This window comes from Numenius arquata, chromosome 2 (genome assembly GCF_964106895.1).
Source record: "Numenius arquata chromosome 2, bNumArq3.hap1.1, whole genome shotgun sequence".
NCBI classification, from domain to species: domain Eukaryota; kingdom Metazoa; phylum Chordata; class Aves; order Charadriiformes; family Scolopacidae; genus Numenius; species Numenius arquata.
Genome location: NC_133577.1, coordinates 82,180,405 through 82,200,373, shown reverse-complemented (window position 1 = coordinate 82,200,373; position 19,969 = coordinate 82,180,405). Strand labels below are relative to the sequence as shown.

At 43.5% G+C, this 19,969-nt stretch overlaps 2 protein-coding genes across 2 annotated transcripts; both read left to right on the top strand.

Annotated features, from left to right (window-relative positions):
* Positions 1–259: 259 nt before the first annotated feature.
* Positions 260–3,249, top strand: SNRPF (small nuclear ribonucleoprotein polypeptide F). Its single transcript, XM_074168570.1, has 4 exons — positions 260–371; positions 518–643; positions 890–954; positions 1,555–3,249. Exons 1-4 carry the CDS (start codon positions 369–371, stop codon positions 1,619–1,621), a joined length of 261 nt encoding a protein of 86 aa, XP_074024671.1. The 5' UTR covers positions 260–368; the 3' UTR covers positions 1,622–3,249.
* A 1,787-nt stretch (positions 3,250–5,036) lies between these two features.
* Positions 5,037–16,271, top strand: AMDHD1 (amidohydrolase domain containing 1). The gene is made up of 9 exons (XM_074168682.1): positions 5,037–5,209; positions 6,451–6,557; positions 7,568–7,632; positions 8,208–8,485; positions 12,581–12,806; positions 13,753–13,877; positions 14,894–14,987; positions 15,395–15,555; positions 16,003–16,271. The coding sequence occupies exons 1-9, from the start codon at positions 5,073–5,075 to the stop codon at positions 16,115–16,117; spliced, it is 1,308 nt and encodes a 435-aa protein (XP_074024783.1). The 5' UTR covers positions 5,037–5,072; the 3' UTR covers positions 16,118–16,271.
* Positions 16,272–19,969: the final 3,698 nt, after the last annotated feature.

Sequence of the window (19,969 nt, the reverse complement as noted above, 5' to 3'; positions counted from 1 at the left end):
GGCCTTTCCGCCTCCCGCCCGCCCTTGCGACCTGAGGCGCCCGGCAACAGCAGCACCACCCCCGCCCCGCAAAGCAACGGCACGCGATTGGATGGAAGAGGGCGAGGGCAGCCAGCCCGGCCAATGGGAAAGAACCCCCTCGGCGCCGCCCAGCCAATGGGCAGGCCCGCTTTTTGCTTCGCGCGTGAGGGGGGTGTCCCAGCCTATCGGAAGTGCGGCTCGGCGGAGGTGAGGGGTCAGAGGTGAGAGCGGCGGCGGCCCCGGAAGTGGAAGCCCGTGAGCGGCGCTGCCTCCCATTCTCCCGCCGCCCGCGGCGCGCACGAGGGCTTCCCGCCTGCGCTTGCCTGCCGCGCGCCGCCGCCGCCGCCATGGTGAGGGACAGGGGCGAGGGGGGCACGCGGGCAGCGGGAGCTGCGGCCGTTAACGGTCCTGAGGCCGTTAACCGTCCCGGGGCGGGACGGAGTGGGAGGGGCGGGCGGGTCGGTCGACGGCTCTGACCCACTGCTCTCCCCGGCAGAGCCTGCCCCTCAACCCCAAGCCCTTCCTGAACGGGCTGACGGGGAAGCCGGTGATGGTGAAGCTGAAGTGGGGGATGGAGTACAAGGGCTACCTCGTCTCCGTCGACGGCTACATGAACATGCAGGTGAGGGGCGGGGGCGGGGCAGGAGCCTCCCCGGGGTTCCCGGTGAGGCGCCTGGGGCGGGCTTGCGTCGGGCCCCGGCGCCTGGGAAGCGGGGGGGGGCAAAGTGGGGAACTTCCGAAGGGTTGGCGGTGGGAGCGGGGTCGCTGGGCCGCCCCCTGTTCGCTCGCTGCAGGCCAAAGCCGCCGTGCGCTTTGCGAAGCTGCTGCTGTTACAATCGTTCTGAGTCTTGCTGCTTTTCTTCCCAAGCTCGCAAACACAGAGGAGTATATAGACGGCGCGTTGTCTGGACACCTGGGTGAAGTTTTGATAAGGTAATTAGGATACTTATGGCAGATGCAGGGTTGCTTTAAATCTTCTTACCACATGCGTTAAAACTTGCATTGCTAGATGCTGTGTTTTTTGTCTAACTAAGATGCTGAGTGTTAAAGTAACTCTTACATGAAGTCTATGAGATCCCTTCTGAGGGGAGGAAAAATTAATTTTGAAATATTTTTAAAGTGCTGTTTGCAATCCCTGTTTCAGATAACTAAATAGTTTAGTTTTCCAGATTATTGTATATCTATTGATCCCTTGGCATTAGTAGAGTATATTAGTATATTGCTACTGAAAGTGTTTTGCGTGCTTGGAGATTAGACTTGACTACAACCGTTCACCCAAAAGTAAACACTGCTTGTACTTCAGCACTTTAACACTTTAACATTGTGAACCAGTTACCGCTTTTATAAACTTGGGGTTTTTGCAATTGTTATGAACCTCGTGGAAAGCTGAAAAGGACAACAGCAGAAATTCCTTATGCAGCATTTGGCTGTTGCCAGGCTACACTCAAGCAGGAAAACGCTTAAAGCAGTGTATACAAGGGGTGGAAAATGAAAATACTTACAGTTAAGGGAACTCTTTGTTTTTATTTACAGGTGCAATAATGTTTTGTACATCAGAGGTGTGGAAGAAGAGGAAGAAGATGGAGAAATGAGAGAATAGGTGTTTTGTATATCTGGAAATAAACTTTTTTCTTTTTTTTTTTTTTGTTTTTTCATAGTTTTGTAATAATGTGCTTACTTTTTTTCCATTGCATTTTAGTATGGGGAATTTAACTCTTGAAAAGGTCTCTAATCTTCCGTTGGCATCCAAAAAACTAATGCTGGAGGAACAGACAATTATTTCAATTTCAAATTGAAAATATTAGAATGAAAAGTGAATACTGAAAAAACAAACAAATGAAACCCCCACAACTTTTAAGTATTACCTATGTCAACAAATGCTATTATTGCCAAGGGAAATACCTGCATTTAAGTGATTCCTGGAATAAATTAAATCTTCCAAGTTGCATACTCCGAAAGAAAATAGATGGTTCGTTCATGTATTACTCAGTTTAGCATCAATGACAGTGCTCTGCTATGAGGTATTCATACTGAATATAGATGAGCGTGAAGCAGAAGGGAAAGAACGTTTCAGCCTGTGTATGTGACTTTCTTGTGTTGTTCTAAGCTGCATTGCTGAGCAGAGTGAAGGAGCTGCAGGAATAGCCTTTTCTCTTCCTATTGATGATAAATACGGGCTGTGGAATGAGCAACAGGAAAAGCTTTTAAAAAATACCCTGATGTATTTACTGCAGACTGCTGATATTTTGGTAATGATTCGTTCAGCTCTAAATTGGTTAATTAAGAGGATGCAGCTATAATGCTTTGTAGCCTTGTTTCAGAAGAAACTAAGTGTCACCTCTAAGAAGAAAAACTTTAAGTCATTTTCAGTATTTGCAGGAACCTCATTCTTCATGGTCTGCTCTGCTTTAGTGGCTGAAGGCTCTGAACAAAATGCCAGTTATTTTCCCATCTGAAACACAGGAAAATGTGGCAGTCTATATAGTTCACAGTCTGTATGTAGTTACGATATAAATACACTTAGTCTTTAAACCTGCTCATAAACTATTTGGAAATAGTTGTGAAGATTTCACTGCAGGTGAGATGTGGAGATCCATTACACCCCAGCATCTCCAAGAAATATTCTGCTGCTTTTGTGTCACGAAGCTTGAAGTGTGGCTCTACAATTGCTACTAAGGAGGGACAAATTTGTGTCCACCTGGTAGCCAATATCCACACAAACAAAAACCTCCTGGCAGCTGTAAACATCCATAGGCTTCGATGTCATTAATAGAGTTAAGGTGATACACTGCAAAATGGGAGTGTTGCTTTCCCAGTCTCTGTCATAAAAAGAAAGTCTGTCTTTGTTACCAGGCATCTGGAATGTTAAATGTTTTGGCAGAAACATAACCATGTTTTCAAATGTTTACTTTTAAGCGTTAAGGCTAACTGAATGTCCCTTACCTATCAGCATTTCCTAATGAAAGGCCATTGCTCTGCTGAGCTGAGACTCCCTGCTTGGGCCTCTGATGGAGTGAAGAAGCGCTACCTGTGAGATATGGTTTGGAGAGGCATTCTGCAACCAGAGACCAGGCAGCTAGAGGTAGACTTTGTGAATGTAAATTACAACCATTGTATTACTTTGGCCCTTCTCTTGTCAGTAATTGCTTACCACAGTGCTGGCGTCAAACACAGACATATTATCCCTGTTCTACACATGGGGAAAATAAAATTTCTCCTTTATCCTTCTGTCCTCTCAAGCTTCACAAAAGCTAAAAATTCCTGTGGTCCTGGCCTGTTGTAAATGTGGGGAGGGCCTCTTTGTCAGGGAGCGTAGTGATAGGATAGGAGGGGTAATGGTTTTAAACTCAAAGAGGGGAGATTTAGATTAGATACTAGGAATAAATTCTTTACTGTGAGGGTGGTGAGACACTGGAACAGGTTGCCCAGGGAAGTTGTGGGTGGCCCACGCCTGGAAGTGTTCAAGGCCAGGCTGGATGGGGCTTTGAGCAACCTGCTCTAGTGGGAGGTGTCCCTGCCCATGGCAGGGGGGTTGGAGCCCTGTAGCCTTTAAGGTCCCTTCCAACTCTAACCATTCTATGATTCTATGGTCGTAGAGTAGAAAAGGGAGAGGAAGGGACCCTTTTCTGCTCTTTGCAGACTTCAGCACCCCCCTCTTAGACATTGTCTCTCACTAAGCGTGCAGAAGATTGACAGGAGAGGTGACAGGTAAAGAGCCACTTTATACCTGTAAGATGTGTGTTGTTACACTCTGTAAGGATAAAATTCAGTTCTGTGCACTAGGCTTTTCCAAGAACCAAGGGCAGGTTCTGATTTAAATCCTTAGAACAGGTGAAGGTTTTATGGTCAGTAAGATAGGCAGTGAAAGATGGTTCTTTACAGAGCTGGTGGTCTTTGCTGAAAAAAACCAAACAAAAAAAACCCCCCAACCACCCCCCCCCCCCCCCGCCTAAAACCCCTACAGTGAAGGGGGAAAGGAGAGCTTGTGTGCACCTGTGTCCTGTTGCAAGTGAGAATGCAGCCACATCCAGACACAGGAACTGGTATCTTTCTCACATCTGTCCTTATGGCCAAAGCTCGTGGTTCTTCGCAGTCAGCGATACACTCAAGACAATTAGAGTTCACAGCGTTTTGTCTCTTTGCAAGGATAAGATTTAGGGTCTTCTCAGCTAAGTTGTATGCTGTTTTCTTTGGCTAGGACCACCTGTTTAGAAATGCACCCCATTTTCTGCCTGGGAATTGCTGGAGCCCTGTACTCGCTATGGACGTTTAAAGGGAGAAGAAAGCAAAAAATCCACGTCAAGAGTAAATATTTGCTCTCTGCCTCTTCCCTCCGGATTCTGTAGGGGGCAGCAAAATCACACAAACCTGTTGACCGTGGACTTTGATAAATTAATATCTGCCTGGATAAATTAATGCCTGCCTGAATATCCAGTACAGTGAAAGGTGTTATGATCCCTCAGGGGCTGGTCCTGAGTTGCTGGGGAGGTGATGGATGCTGGGGAGCTGATGGATGCTAACAAGGTGATGGATGCCGGGGAGCTGATGGATGCCAGGGAGGGGGAACGTGGGCAGACAAGTGCTCCCAATTCAGAAGCTCCTGTTTTCTTAGCAAGGGGAAATCTCCAGGTGGTGCAATCCGGGCAGAGCACTCCAGGAATCCCCAGCTGGCAAAACTGGTGCTTCAGAGCTTATCATAAACCAGCACCACGTATGGCTGTTGTCACGTTGCCCCGGACCTCAGCGAGAGCAGCACCCCTCGCCTAGCACAGCAGGCTGCCACCAATTCACTCTTAAAGGCCTGTAGCTTTTCCAGCCCAAATTTCTGCCAAGTGATGGTGGCCACTGCCACCCACATCACCCATGCCCCACCCATCATCCCGCCTGCCCCCCTGCTTTGCTTCCCACTCCCATGCCTCCCCCCTCTGTTGGGAGGCTGGTTAGCAAAGACCAACCCGGGCAGGGTGAGGGTCAGGCCCGGCCCGAGGCCAGGGCAGGAGGACTTTGGAGGAGGGAGGACTTTGAGCCGAGCGGCGTCCCTGTTGCAAGCCATGGCGGGCCGGCACCGGCTCCTGCTGGAGAACGCCCAGCAGCTGGTGCTGGTCTGTGTCCGGGGAGAGGAGTACCTGCGGCGGGATGGAGCCGCCAGCCTCGCCCTGCTGCCGGGGGCCAGCTTAGTGGTGGGACTGTGAGTGTGGGGGGCTGATGGTGGCAGGGGGTCAGGGGGGCGTAGGGGCTGATGGCGGGAGGGAGTTGGGGGATCGGTGGGGCTGATGGCAGGAGGGGGCCGAGGGGCCGGCGGGGCTGGGTGATGGTGAGAGGGGGTCGCTGCGAGCTGCCCCCCCGCCCCACCAGCCCGCTCACCAGCTGCCGAGCTGCCTGGGTCCGGGGCTTGCCCTGGGACCGCAGCCATCTGCCTGCATGGAAACATGCCTTCAGAATTTGGGTTATTTCACAGTCTATATCATGATAACTTCCGTTATCATGCTGTGTCCATGTTATCATGCTGTGTCCAGCCTCATGAGGATAACTTCTAGCCCAGTGTTGATCATAACTGCTATCCTCTTCTGCCTCTCTGCTTTGTTTCTAGGTGAACTGATATGAACTAATAACAATCCTTTAAATAATTCGTGTAACTAATGAAATTATAGTTAATAATCAATGTATATAATTATATCTCTCCCATTTCTAAATGCTCTAACTGCTATTTGCCTCTTAAAAATTTATTCGTGTAGCATGGAGATACTTCCAGTGAAGTACCCGTGATGACTCCTGGTTACTATTCCAGTGGCTTGAAAAGAGCTGGAGAAAGACAAGGCTGAAAGGACAGAGGTGCCACTTGCGCCCCAGGAAGCTCCTGTTAAGTAGGTGGGGTGGATGGAGTTCCATGCATGGCCGGAGGGGATCCCTCCAGTGCAGTGTAGGGTTCCCAGGACCATCCTCAAGCTCCACTAGGAGGAAATTGCTGCTGAACTGAAGATCAGCCCCAAAGAGATTTATCCCTGTGGCTTCCATGGGCACATGGGTATGAGTCAGGTCCAGGCAGTGGACACTGGTGATGACAGTTTGATTTCCATGAGAAGGGTGCCCTGCAGATACTTCCTGGAGGAATGCTGTATATTTGCTGATACGCAAGAGAAAAACAGTGTTGCCTAGCAGAAATCAGAACGAAAGAGTTCCAAGGTATCGTCTTGAGGGATCTAAGCAGAGGACATGACAAGTGTTATGGCGAACAAGATATCCATGGCATTACCCCATCATTTTCTGTGCATCTGTAAGATTAGCGAACCACCTCCTGTCTGCATCTTCAGTCCTGCTGAAGGTCCCTGCCCCTGCTTTCAGAGAGTTGCTGCTCCAGGAGCTCTCTCAGTGAGCGCCTGACTTTCCAACAGGCTCACACTGCCTTTCTTCATTATCTGTTGTTTGCAGAGATGGCTGCATCAAAGCTGTGGGCCAGGCAGATGTTATTCGCAATCAGTTTTCAGGAGCAACATTTGAAAGAATCATTGACTGCTCTGGGAAGTGTGTCTTACCAGGTAGGTGTATTTTTTCATAATGATACAACACCGAATGGCAGCAAGTGCTTAGAGACAAAGTAAATATGTGTTGAACATCCCTCTGCCCTTTTTCCTCTGTATTCAGTGCTGATGTGGTAACACCTTGTGTTGAGGGGCAGAGTATCGTAGCTTCCTCGTTGGGAGTGCTGCAAGGAGAAAATTGCAGCATTTGGGATGGGGATTTTTTTTGGCTTCATGGTAGAGCTCTGTCCCCTCTTGTTTCATCTGTTCCCCTGTGTCACAGATCACAACAGTAATGCAGCTGGCCTACCTAGTGACTTTTCAGCTTCACAGCTCTTTTTCTCCACCCTTTCCGTCCATCAGTCGTGGGCTCAGCCTCTCCGTCCTGCCCGCAGGCAGTTGGAGGCAAAAGGGCAGCACAGAATTTTAAGTCACATACTCTGCAAATTTATCTGATTAAAAAAAAACACCCAACAAACCGGGCAAATCTATTGCATGTTAAACTTTGAAGTGGTATTATCGCATGAGCTGTTAGACCACTGTTTTGTTTGCAATGGCCTTGGGCGTTCAGTAATGTTGGTTTCACAGCTGGTAGAAAAAGCTCCTGCTGGATTAAGTGGACTTTTGCAAGAGTAAGTGCTACTGTACTAAGCCCAGTCTAAGCACTTTGCTCTTTTTAAAGAACGCAGACTTAAAGTCCGATGAACTCTTTCAAAGTCTGTCGTTTATAATTTCTTCCACAGTTTGAAAATGTCATCAAAACAACATGAAAAACTCAGCAACTGATGCACTTACCTAGAGACACTTTAGGTGTCACACCTAAAAAAATGGAAAGTTAATAACTATAGTTAATAGTTTCTTTTTGAAGAAAATCCTAGATTTTTGTCTGGTTGGAATTTTCTTTTTCTCTAACCAATAGAGGCTTTATAGGGGAGCTTCTGCTGTCCATTTCATTTGTTTGCACGTTCATAAGCTTTTCTTTTACACAGTGAAATGACCTGAGTGTGTATTTGCTTTGTTTTCTTTAGGCCTGGTAGATGCACATACACATCCAGTGTGGGCTGGTGATAGGGTCCATGAGTTTGCAATGAAGGTAATAGCATAAGATTACACAGCTGGATTTTTCTTCCTCTTTTTTTTTTTTTTTTTTTATGTGTAACTATTTCTACTTTCTAGCGACTCCCATCTTTCATCTGTAGAAAAATACATAATTCCTGTCAGATAATCTAACTGAGGGAGGAGGGATGATACTGGTAGGCTGAGAGGAGTGTAGCTGCAGCCTTTGCCGCCAGCCTTCATATATTTTTGCATTAATTGGAACAATACAGCAGTGCTGCCTTCTGTTACCATCTAAATCTTGATTTTTTTTCTCTTTTTTTCCACATAATGAATTTTTGAACTAGAGATAGGTTTTCCCCTTGGGCTCAGAGGGAAGCAAATCTTTGGAGTAATTCTCTTTATGTCGCTTCTTACATCATTTCTTCACTTAAGTGGAGGGGAAAGACAAGGGGGAGGGAGGAAAAGTTAATGTGGATTTTTTTGCCCCTTCTTTTTCTGTCTCACTGCAGACACTTCAAGGAACTTTCCAGACTCCCTTGGATTGAAAATGCACATTTAATAGCTAATTGTATGGCGGGGGTTGGTTTTCGTTTTCTTTTTTTCCCCAAGCTGGCAGGTGCGTCCTATATGGAGATCCACCAGGCGGGGGGAGGAATACATTTTACTGTGGAACACACTCGGAAAGCCTCGGAAGAAGAGCTGTTCAATACTTTCAAACACCGACTTGAACGCATGCGCAGAGCAGGTTCTACCTTGGTTGAGTGCAAGAGTGGATATGGCCTAAACTTAGAAACAGAGCTCAAAATGCTCAGGGTGATTGAACGCGCTAAGCAATCCATGGATATTAGCATTTCTTCAACGTACTGTGGAGCTCATTCTGTGCCGAAGTAATATGACTTGATTTTTCTTGCTCTTGTTAAGTATTACTGCTTTGCATTGAAAATTGACTGTTGTTTTCAGAAAGGTTTCTTCTGCCCAGCCCTCCTAAAATATAACTTATTTGAAACAATAGACAGTATTTACAGAAGGCTCTCCTAAATTTTAATTTGAAGGAACATGGGGAAGTATTATTTAATGGCTACTAAATGCCAGCATAAGCTTAGCACAGAATCCCTGCCTCCAGCTGATGCTCACACTGAACATAACAGGGATTACAGAGTTTCCTGTAGACAGTTATTCTGCTTGGGTTTGCTGCTACCCTTCAAGCTTAGTCTCTGCCATGAGCTTTTATTTTGACCAACTAATAAAAAAAAATATTGTGTTTAATCCTTATATACCTCAGTAAAAAAAGCTTAATTATGCTTCCATGCAATGAAGAATTGCATACATCTAATAGGTATGAGATGAGTAGAAGATTAAAGTAAATGTGCTTAATCACAACTATTTTAATGGCTGAAGTACACATACCATAACAAGCCTTTCTCACTTTGACCTTTTTTTTCCCTCCTATGATGAAAATAACATCTTCAAGTTACCAGATTTCATTGTATGAAAGAATTAATGAGGAGTTTTAGCTAGGTAGGTGTATGTGAAACATATTTTTGACAGATGAAGCAGTAGGCTGCCACAAAACAAGGCATGTGAGATGGAGGCAGGCCTATCATCACAGGGATACTGTGGCAATATTTAAGAGACGCTTATTAAAAGAAAAAAAAGCATACACCAAAAAAAAAAAATTACTACTTCTGGCATTCAAGAAAACATGACCTAGAAAAATTCATTTGCAGTCTAATTATTGTGTATTCGGGGCAGGACGGGAAATTATCTTTTGTTAGTGTAACTATTCAAAAGGAATCCTTTTGGAAGGATGGTTGAGATAAAGGCAACTAAAATCTGCTGAAAACACCAAATATTTATTTCAAGAAGTTTTACTAAAATTTGGAGGACTTAATGGTAAAATATAATTGAGGTTTTACTGCAATCTATATATATTTCTCAGCCCTTCCTTCCCTCCTCCCCTAAAACGTCTTAGGAGAAATTCAGTCAAAATCCCAATAGTCTTTCCCACCAAAAATATTTCAAGCATTTCTATAAACTAAGGAAATAAATTCCAACATTCTTACAAACCTATCAAATCCTATGTTTTAGAAAGACAGGTGTACTGCCTCCTTCTCTGCAAAGTTCTGTCCCCACTGATGCACATTAGGCATAACAAAATACAGGTAGTGAAGATATTGTATTGTAAGTAAGGAGAAAAGGTAGTTGGGGATTTGAGGAAATTTCCTGACGAAAATAGTGAATTATCTGTATTTTCCAGTTGGGCCTTCTTAAATCCTCTTCTCTTTTCATTCCAATGTTCATGTCTACAATATTTTGTTTGAATTTTCTGCTACCCTTCAAACTTAGTCTCTGCCTCAGATGTTTATTTTGACCAGGAGGAATTCTGTGGTCCTTCCCTGTTCTGAGGCCAGATGTTCAGAGCCATAGTTATCAGCCCTTGGCTGCCTCCTGAACATCTGGGCCACTAGCATGCTGAGCAAAGCATCCCGCCTTTTTGAGCTCTGACTTTAAACTCTCAATTTCCTGCAGCTTCAGTAACAGTGGAGGATCGTAAGGGGAACATGTTGCCCACAGGCTTGGGGCTGGGAATTGCTCTTTGATATTATTTATGCAAATGAGATGATGATCTTGTGGATTCTAGAAGTTGTTAAACAGACATCTTCCAAGTCATTTAAGCTCATGTCAGTTTTCTTTCACCATTATATTCCACAGAACTGTGCTGCAGTTCAGTTACGCATAAATCATACAAACAAAAGAGTAGGATTGGTTTAACTATTTTTATTTAAATCTTCTTGATTTATGTAGGTCTTAAAATGTAATTCCTTTTTTTTGTGGTAGGTACTTAATGGCAACTCTTGACTAGATAGCCATTAAAAGTCTAGTAATTTTCTGATGATTTTGAAATGATTATACTCATGCATATTTGTTACTGCCAATCTGCTAACATTGAATCAATTTAAAATCCTTCTACTTAATGTAAAACAAGAGGGCAACGTTATGTGTGCTCACAAAAAAATGCAGCTTAGACCCCTGCGGGGCTGCTGCCGAGGAACTTTGTGAAGTCCTTGCTCAGCCATTCGCTTGCTTGATTCTTACACTTGGCTTAATTTACTGTTGCAAGTCTGAGCTCTTACAGCAGAAGCATCACCAGAAAGTTCAGTTAATTGATAAAGGTGTCAGCTCATCTATGTTGCCAAGTCTTGCAATATGTGGCTTGTAAAGCTTCAGTATGTGAACTCTTCAAAGGAGCTTTGCTCCGGACTTGCCAGCAATGGTTATTCTTCTTTTCCCACCTGGAAATTAGCTGTGGGCAGATGTTGAGAACTTGCTGCGTGTGTCTGTTCATGATTTCTAGGTGTATGGTAATTCAGCCTGATTTTCTACTTCTAGAAGGCAACATTGACACATGATTCAAGCTGACCCTGCTCTGCAACCAGGGGTTGGATCAGATGAGCTCCAGAGGTCCTTACAACCACAGTTATTCTGTGGGACTGTGATACAGTGCATTGGTGATAGGCAGTACGTACCGAAGCATGCGCCACATGGTGCAGGCTACTTTCCTCTGAGCCATCCTAGAGAAAAATAAGGCTGCTCTGTTTATAGTGATCCTTGTTCCTGTCCATCACTATTAAAAATATTTCCAGCCTCAGAACTCCCAGTTCTTTAGGAAATGAACCTAAAAAGCTCATAGCAGGGGGCAGAAAAATAACTGCTCTATCATCCTTCGTGTCATCATTTTGAATCAAATTCATGATTTTGAGGATGTCTCATTCTTTTCTTTTTTTTTTTTTTTTTTTTTTTGATTGGCAAAGCTTCACTGGGCCCTTTTCATCTTGAGGGAGAAATTTTCAAAGTGATTTCCTGAGCAGAAGTCTCTTGCCTTAGAACAATGACAGTTTTGAATTCTTGGGCATTATGTCCCCCCAAAAAAACTGAAACCAAGACATTTCCCTCTGCTTTGTCTTGGCTCTGGTCCTAATCTTTCAGTCCAAATTGCTCCAAAGGCTGCAGAGTAAAAGAAGAAAAGGGAGAAGGCTTGGCATGGTAAAAGCCTGAGAGACCTCAGTGGCTGTTTCAGTGACAGCTGAACAAAAGAAGGGCCACAGGCTGGGTTCTGCTCTGCTTTATGATGGCACAACCTGTTTGTAAATCAGAGCAGAACATGGCTTCTTGAATTTACTGCCCCTGTAAAGCTCCCAACTCTCCCACGTATAGCACCCATAGAATGCCAGTCTGCGCATACCTTGCAGTGCCTGAAATGAGGATTGAGACGTCACAGGCATTTAGCTGCAGTATGTCACTTATCTTTACATCTTAAAATTGGAAAATACTAACTCAACTGCATATTTTGGGATTGTTCACTCTTTGAAAGGCATTTACTGATCTCTCCTGGGTTATCTTTGTGTAATAGAGGGTTCATAAATGGTTCTGACTTTGGCAGATGGAACCTCAGGAGGCCCCTCTGATTTAGAAAGAGTTATCTTGCTATCACTCTGCATGATATAAAAGGAGGAGAGGTCAATTTAAAATATTTGTGCTGCACATCCCCTTTGAGCTTTGATACTTGCATAAAAATATTACATTTAAAATATTAATATTAAAAATATTACGTTTAAAGTATTTAAATAATCATTTACGTATTTAAAATGTATTTATTCTAAAACACAGTATAAGTAGGTCAGAATATATGAATAGGAAAGCAGAAGAATTTGTTTTAATATTCCCATTTCTTGGTTAGCATCCAAGAAGGTAACCTTATAAAAAATATTTAGTAATACAATCTAATATTCTTTGAATTGAAAGTATTTAGTGTTTGAGAGTACATGAATTACAGTAGCTTTAAATTTTTTAGTCTGAAGGTTTTGAGTGATTTGTATTTGCATCATTTTCTAAATAATCTTGTAATTGCATGTACAATTTGGATGTTTGCCAGACTTCAAGGGTGTTATTCTTACGGGTCTGTAACATTTTCTTTTCATTAGGGGGAAAACTGCTACTGAAGCCACAGATGACATTATCAATAACCATCTCCCTAAACTGAAAGAACTCAAACTAAGTGGTGAAATACATGTTAACAATATAGATGTGTTCTGTGAGAAGGGAGTCTTTGATCTGGATTCTACTAGGAGAATTCTTCAAGCTGGAAAAGATATAGGGTTACAGATTAACTTCCATGGTGATGAACTCCATCCGATGAAATCTGCTGAGGTACGTCTTTCTCAACATTCAGTTAAGCCATTTTTGCTTTTTGCTTTGCATTTGTGAGAGCTGAATCTTTGAAAGAATTGCAGTTTTCAAAACCAAGGTTTTCTTTTCTAAGACTTTATAAAATAGACCATTCATAGACGTCTATTCCTATCAGATGACAGAAAGTGCAGCCCTTGTGTGGCTTTGGAGTTAAGGACATGGGAGGAAGCCTTGACCTCTGGGACTAACACGCACTGCCTAATCAAACATTGACTTTGCTTATCTTTTACGTGGGATGCAGATGGGGAAGGTGGATATCCGTGAACCCAAGAATGACAAAAACATGGTTTCTATGCAACTTGAAAAATCTTTTTTCCTTAAATCTCCTGTTAGCAGCAACAAGTCAGATGTGCAGTGATCACACTCAGAGGGATGGTTTAGTCAAGAATAGGCTCCCAAATGTCTTGATAAAGAAAGTCACTGAGACCATGTGTTACCATCATTTACACATTGCTTCTTTCCTGTGGGATCAAGTTACTCTCTGCTGTATTTAAAAAAAACAACACAGAAACAAAACAAAAATCTGATTGATCACAAAAGCCTTTTTGGTGCTTCACCGTTGAAGGCAGCAGTTGCAGTACTAGTTCTGCAGCCAGTGTCAGTTTTGTCAATCTTTGTCTGCTGGATGCTTTGTGAACAGGAATGGATAATGGTTTTATCCATAGCTATCGCATAGTTTGCATGTTAGTCTTTTAAAAACAGCAATAAAGGTGCACTTCCACTTGGTGGATGGTTAATACCCCTTTTGTCTCTGCATTTTTTTTTGTTCTTTCAAGCATTTGTTATTTTTTTTTTCTTGTAGCTAATTTATATTAATAGTGAATTGTCTCCTCCAGTCATTTGATAACAACACTGCTTTACCGAATTAATTGAGAACAGTGAGTAATTTTCTTGAAAATTTGCTTAGCTTGGAGCTGAACTAGGAGCCCGGGCTATCAGCCACCTGGAAGAAATTAGTGATGAAGGTATCACAGCGATGGCAAGAGCTAAGTGTGCTGCTGTCCTTTTACCAACAACTGCCTACATGCTAAGGTAAGGCCACTAGATGGGAGGAAAACTTTTCTAACAGCAAAACCATGCTTGTGGTTTTAGGATCTTTTAGTGTAAAAGCATAAGCTTGTGTCTGTGCCTTAAGGATCAGGCTGGATCAGGGAAGGCAATCACAAACACAAAGAGCTGAATGAGCCTACTCATTTCTTGGTTTTGGTGGGGATCCTCAAAAATGAAGCAATTCCCTACTTCTGAGAAGTCTCACAGTAGATTTTGAGTGGTTCAGTCAACACTGGAATTTAAGCCTTATGACAGGCTAAGATGATAATCAGGCATTTGTTTAAGAATAAAACTGGACTGTTTTTCTTTAATCCATTTGGACTGTGAAAACTGAGTTGGCTTCTTTTCAGGTAAATTTTATCTGCAATGTATGTATGGGCTCTCTTGCAGAAGGTTTTGCTGTGAAATGAATCATTTGGTTATCAAAATTGCTGAAAGGCTGTGGGTAGCATTTTAAAGCTCTCATCTGATTTTACCCAGGCAACACTGAGATATCTTTTACATTAACATTGTTAAGTGAGAAAATCCTCTAATGTATACAAAGTAAATTCACAGCCTCAACATATTATTTTGAATTGCCAGGAGAATCGGGAAGGGACGATTGCATTGCCTATGTCACTGCTCATATTTGGGAAACTGTCCTTGAAGCTATAAGGACTAAGAAATTACTTTTTTGCGAAATTAAGATTTTCACCTTGTAAATCCTTAAGCAGCTGAGATCTGGCTAAATATCAGAATTTCAGTGGCCTGGAGCCTGATGCTTGATACTGGCTGCTGCCACAGGCTATTACTGCAAAAGCAGTGCATCACAGTTCCCATGTCTGCTGTCCATACAGTGACAGGTAGAGACCCAAGAGGAGAATTTGACCTTTTGTCTCCAAAAGGATGAGTGCGACTGAAGGCATGAGTGCAGCCAAACCGAGTGATGACTTTTGCTCTTGTAATTCATCATGTAATAACTAAGCGAGTTGTGCTGACAAGTGTCTTTTTCCCACTAGACTGAAGCAACCTCCAGCTAGAAAAATGTTAGAAGAAGGAGTTATAGTTGCTCTTGGCAGTGACTTTAATCCTAACGCGTACTGTTTTTCAATGGTAAGCCATTCCTCATACTTAAACCAACACAAAATTATGAAATCTCTTACCTGTACAATTTGTATATAGGTATTTGCACACTTTAAACGGTCCTTGTGTCTGCAAAGGGAGCTGTGTGCCCAGCTTAGACAATTGTTCATGCTTATTTATGTGGGTTGGTAGCTTTTGCCAGAAATTCTTGAAACCAGAAGGGCTTCTATTCTTCATATGCACTAAAAGGCTTATAAAAAAAGGCTCTCAAAGTTCCTGATTTTAGAGTTCTCATTTTGGAGTTGGCAAGATTTACATCATTCAGGACAACTCCTTCTGTTGCACAAGGAGGGAGGAGAGTGCTTAGGGATCTGAGGCATGAACAGCTTGATTCGTGTTACTGGTAACTCCCATTTTCCACTTAACTTGCCTGCTAGCCTATGGTGATGCATCTGGCCTGCGTAAACATGAAGATGTCAATGAATGAAGCACTAGCAGCTGCCACCATTAATGCAGCTTATGCTCTGGGAAAATCGGACACGCATGGCTCCATAGAGACTGGCAAGCAGGGGGATCTTGTTATCATAAATTCATCAAGGTTTGTTCTTCCATTGTTGTTTGAAATGTGATTTAACATAAGGGGCTTTGTTTTTTAACATATTGTGAATAGGGGAGAGGTTAGTGAATTCCCTGTGAAGTTATTTTCACCTGAAACAGGGACACTGCTAGCATTTTAGACCCACTTTCTGTCACCTTAATCACTCGAGTTGGAAAATAAAGCCTAAAAATTTTAGGGCTAATATTACAAAGAATCCATGTCTAATTACAAATTATCTAAAGATAATACCTGTTTATTTTGTGGAAGGAATTCTCTACTGATTTGTACATTAACTCGCTGTATTCCTGCAACAAGTTCCTTCAACATGTAAATATGGAATAGTGTTTTCCGATGGTTCAAGCAAATCTTTTGTAATTGCCAGGTATACTAGGTATGTGATCTGCTTTTATGCAAGTCTGGATATTCTTAAACATCTTGTCCTTTTAGGTGGGAGCACTTGATTTACCAGTTTGGGGGACATGAAGCATTGATCGACTATGTTATAGTTAAAGGAAAAGTCGTCTATCAAAATGAGAGGTGTGGAACAATGAGCAGTTACTGAGAGAAGACAGTAATTTAGGAAGCTACTATAATCAAATTGCCATGGAATATTTCAAGACAACAGACAAATCAGATTTATATTTACTGGTCAATTGCTTGCCTGCTCACCTTACTGGCCCTCTTATTCAAATAAACTTTACCAAGCATTACCCATCAGGTGCATCTTCATGTCTGTTGTCCTCCACTGCATAAAAATAACTTTGAATTGTATCTATTTGAAATAAGACAGTTTCCAAAAAATGTTTTCCTATACAATTTTAATCTATAAAATTATTATACTTGAGAAAAACAACCTCAAACAAAAACCTTCTAGTGAGTGAAGACGTTTGGCTCCAGGTAAGATTTATTGGGAAGAGTGACGTTAAGGGGCCAGGGGCTCAGGCATGCACATTTGGAATGGCCCTTGGTGGTGCTGGGAGGTCACAGCATCCTGAGGAAACGTTCATAACTCTCGGGTCTGCTCAGTCTCAAACTCAGCAGATACCAGGAACCACAGTCATGCACATGTGAAGCACAGTATCTTACATCTCAAAATACCAGGTCTCCTGGTTTCTGGAGTCTTGAAACTCAGTGTGAGGCAGCGTCTGGGAGCCCAGCAAGGTGCTGCTTATCAGCTGATCTGCAACATCTTCCCTTCCTGAGGAACCTGCAGCTCCTTCGGGGCTGTAGAGGCACAAGAAGAAGGAGGAGAGGAAAATGCAGTCAGGTACACCACTCACTGGGCTGCTGAAAGTTGGAGTGCACTGTAAGTTAGAGGCTGAATCAGGCCTACTGATGGAAATTAGTGATGCCAAAACCGTACAGTTTACTCTTAGAGGCAGGTAGCCCAGGGAGGTCTGGTAAGTACAGCCAACCTCTCAAAATTTCAATTACCTTGAAATTTAAAAGAGGATCCCATGCAGTGTCATACCACTGTTCCAAAAAAAAAGACCTGATTTCATTTATTCTAGGCTGAATCTGAAATAGCATGAGAAAAGTTAATTCATGGAAGTTTAAATGTGCTTCTGATGATGAGTATGAGTATGACAGCTCCTACTCAGAACAATGTCAAAACTTAAGATCCTTTTTTTTTAAGCACTCTTTCTTTTTTCTTTCAGCTACTATTTTTTTCTGGGGGTTGTACCATCATTTGGGGATGTGGTTTGTAGAAAAAAGGATGATACAGCTCTGGAGAGTTCAAGCTGTTGCAGTGTTTAAGCAGAGGGTCTTGGGTGGGGAGGGTCTCTGAATACACACTGACTAAGGCTTTTCTTCAATTTTTCAAATGGATGGTGGTTGCAGAAAAAAAAGGGCTTAACTTTCTGAAGGTGAAGTCATAAAACTACACCTGACAAGCATGAAGAACTTAGCATCAAAACTAATTATTGATATAAGCAGGTGACATAATCTGTGGTACACAGCAGAGTGCTTTAGTGAACCAGACCCCCGAGGAAGAACAACAGTCTCATTCTGATTAACAGGTATTTGAAAGCCATCACAAGCATGTCTGAGCTTTAGTATGACCTTCTGATCTCCCTGAGCCTTGGGCACATCTGTTAACATCCAAAATATGTAAGCCACCCCATACAGTATCTTTGTTCATGCTTTATTTGAGCCAGGCTAGCCAACTAAATCAGTTTTTAAAACAATTTAATGGCATTCCTGCCACTAGATGCTTTTTCCTGCAAGCAGATGTTGCACCAGATGTGGGTGTGGACCTTTGTTTTTATAGAGCTTGGAAGAACATCTGAAGTGTGCGATCACTCGGTCCATTCTGCCCAAGACAGCCTCCATAAATAACATTTATGCAGGCATTTGGGGAAAGCTGCCAGGGTATGAGTGCAGACATTTCTGAAATGCAGCATGAGGCTGGCATGGTGCCTCCTGGCTTTGCATAGGCATGGGGCAAAGCTGAGGCCACCGTGCTGCAGCATGTGCTGGTGGTCCCTTGCTCCCAGGCAGCCCAAAGCAGAGATGAGTGGGAAGCAATGCCAGCACCTCCTCTCTGAAGCTCCTAAGGCATTTGGGAGCCCAAGATTGCATAAGGAAAACCTCAAATATTCTCTTGCTGGACAGGAATAGGCATTCATAGCCCTAAACTACTAATGTGAGGGGATTCTGGTCTCACACACAAGCTCTGACTCTGACGGGAACATCAAACCACATGCTTGCCCAAACAGCTCGGCCGAATCCAGTAGCCATTTGGGAGTATGCCCCAGGGCTATAATTAGTGGCAGGTTTGCAGTTAGAGGATGTGGCTATACTTCAGTGGCGCAGCTGGCTTAAGTGGTTCCTGATGGCCAGCTACGTGGTCCTTGCCAGGGAAGGCACACCACGCTGAAATGTAGGAAGATTTTGTTTGCTTGTTTTTAACATGGCTCACTTCAATGATGACTTTCACTGTGCTGGCTCCTGCAGCAGCTGGGAGCGGGATGTAGGTGACAGCGTGGTGGGCAGAAGCTTCTGCCGGCTTTGCTGCTGAAGGAACTGCATTGTTTAGCCATAACATGAAGCTGAAGGAAAATGGTTGACACTATGAGATATAAGCCTGGCCGTTTGTTCTCACACTTGATTTTAATTAATACCTAATTTTATACAAAACAGAACAGCTTCAGGGGGAGATTGAGATAGGCCTGCTACAGAGAGCATCGAGCTGAAAGGGTAGGAACTTACTTGGTTCTGATGAGAGATGGAGGCTGGAGATGCTGCAAATCAGACGCAGAAGGAAGGAGCTGAACTGGGAGCTCATGCACCATGGGTGGGTACCCTAGTTCCCACATCTTCTGGCCCGGTTAGGTGCCTCACTGCCAGCTTGCCCACAGGCATGAGTTGTCTCCTCAGGGCATATTTAACGCAGAAGGTCTCAGACACACAATGGAAGTCCCACACTAGCGCTTTGGCTGCTTTTTGCAGCGTAGCCAATAGCCTGGGAAGATTTCCAGCCCGCACTGAACCCCCTGCAGCCGTGGGGATCAGGCCAATAGCGCCAAGGCTGATGGCTCTTAACCAGCCTCAACACATCGTCACTGCTCCATGATGTGAAGACTAAGTCCTGACTCTTCCCTTGCAAAACAAAGCCCGTGCCAGAGGTCAGCGTTGTAACACGGAGCACACAACGACATGAGCCCCTCTGTGGGGACAGGGTCCTCGGCAGCCAGGCAGATACCTGGTGAGCCATGGGAGTGTAGATGTCGCTGCGATTGCTTTAGCACTGGCTCACATCCACCACTCCTACAGCTCCTCCTCCTCCTTCCCCTTTCCTGGCCCCTGTTCCACCTGTCTTCCTTATTTCCAAATTAAGCTTTTCCTTTACATTTTCATCATCACACATGACAGGAAAATAGATTGCTACAGCCGTATGTGAAGCCTCAGTTTGTTTATTGCAGGTGTGAGCCCATGGCTCTTGGAAAGCTGCATTAAGTATAGTCATCACTAGAATACAATGTATTTGTTCTGGAGTAACAATCTCCATAGCACATTTTTATGCACACAGCTTTTCTGATTTGTGAAGCACCTGCTCTAAAAATGCTCGTTACACAAGACTCTGTACCTCACATATGATCTGCAAAAGAGAGGAGAATTAAGTGTAAAGCTAATTTTGCTTGTGGCAGAATGAACGGCACCACAGCAATTCCCCAAAGGAAAAAAAAAAAAAAAAAAAAAAAGGGTGAGAATATAAAATCTAGGCTGTTTGGTATCACTGGCACAGATGAAGAGAAAACAAGCAAAAAGCTGACAAAACAAATACAGCAGGCCCTGTATAAAACATCCACTGGTTTCAGCAGGAGTCTGAATGTCTTGTGTTTGGAAGCTCAGGAAATTCAGTCAAAACCACACTATCATGATAAAGCTGTCTTTCACACATCAGGAAATG

Excerpts from the sequence above, each read along its gene's own strand:
- AMDHD1 (XM_074168682.1), top strand. The coding sequence starts at position 5,073 with ATGGCGGGCCGGCACCGGCTCCTGCTGGAGAACGCCCAGCAGCTGGTG. Across the intron at positions 6,558-7,567 it reads TGGGAAGTGTGTCTTACCAG|GCCTGGTAGATGCACATACA; the intron begins GTAGGTGTATTT and ends TGTTTTCTTTAG. Across the intron at positions 15,556-16,002 it reads GTTATCATAAATTCATCAAG|GTGGGAGCACTTGATTTACC; the intron begins GTTTGTTCTTCC and ends TTGTCCTTTTAG.
- SNRPF (XM_074168570.1), top strand. Across the intron at positions 644-889 it reads ACGGCTACATGAACATGCAG|CTCGCAAACACAGAGGAGTA; the intron begins GTGAGGGGCGGG and ends TTTCTTCCCAAG. Across the intron at positions 955-1,554 it reads CTGGGTGAAGTTTTGATAAG|GTGCAATAATGTTTTGTACA; the intron begins GTAATTAGGATA and ends TTTTATTTACAG.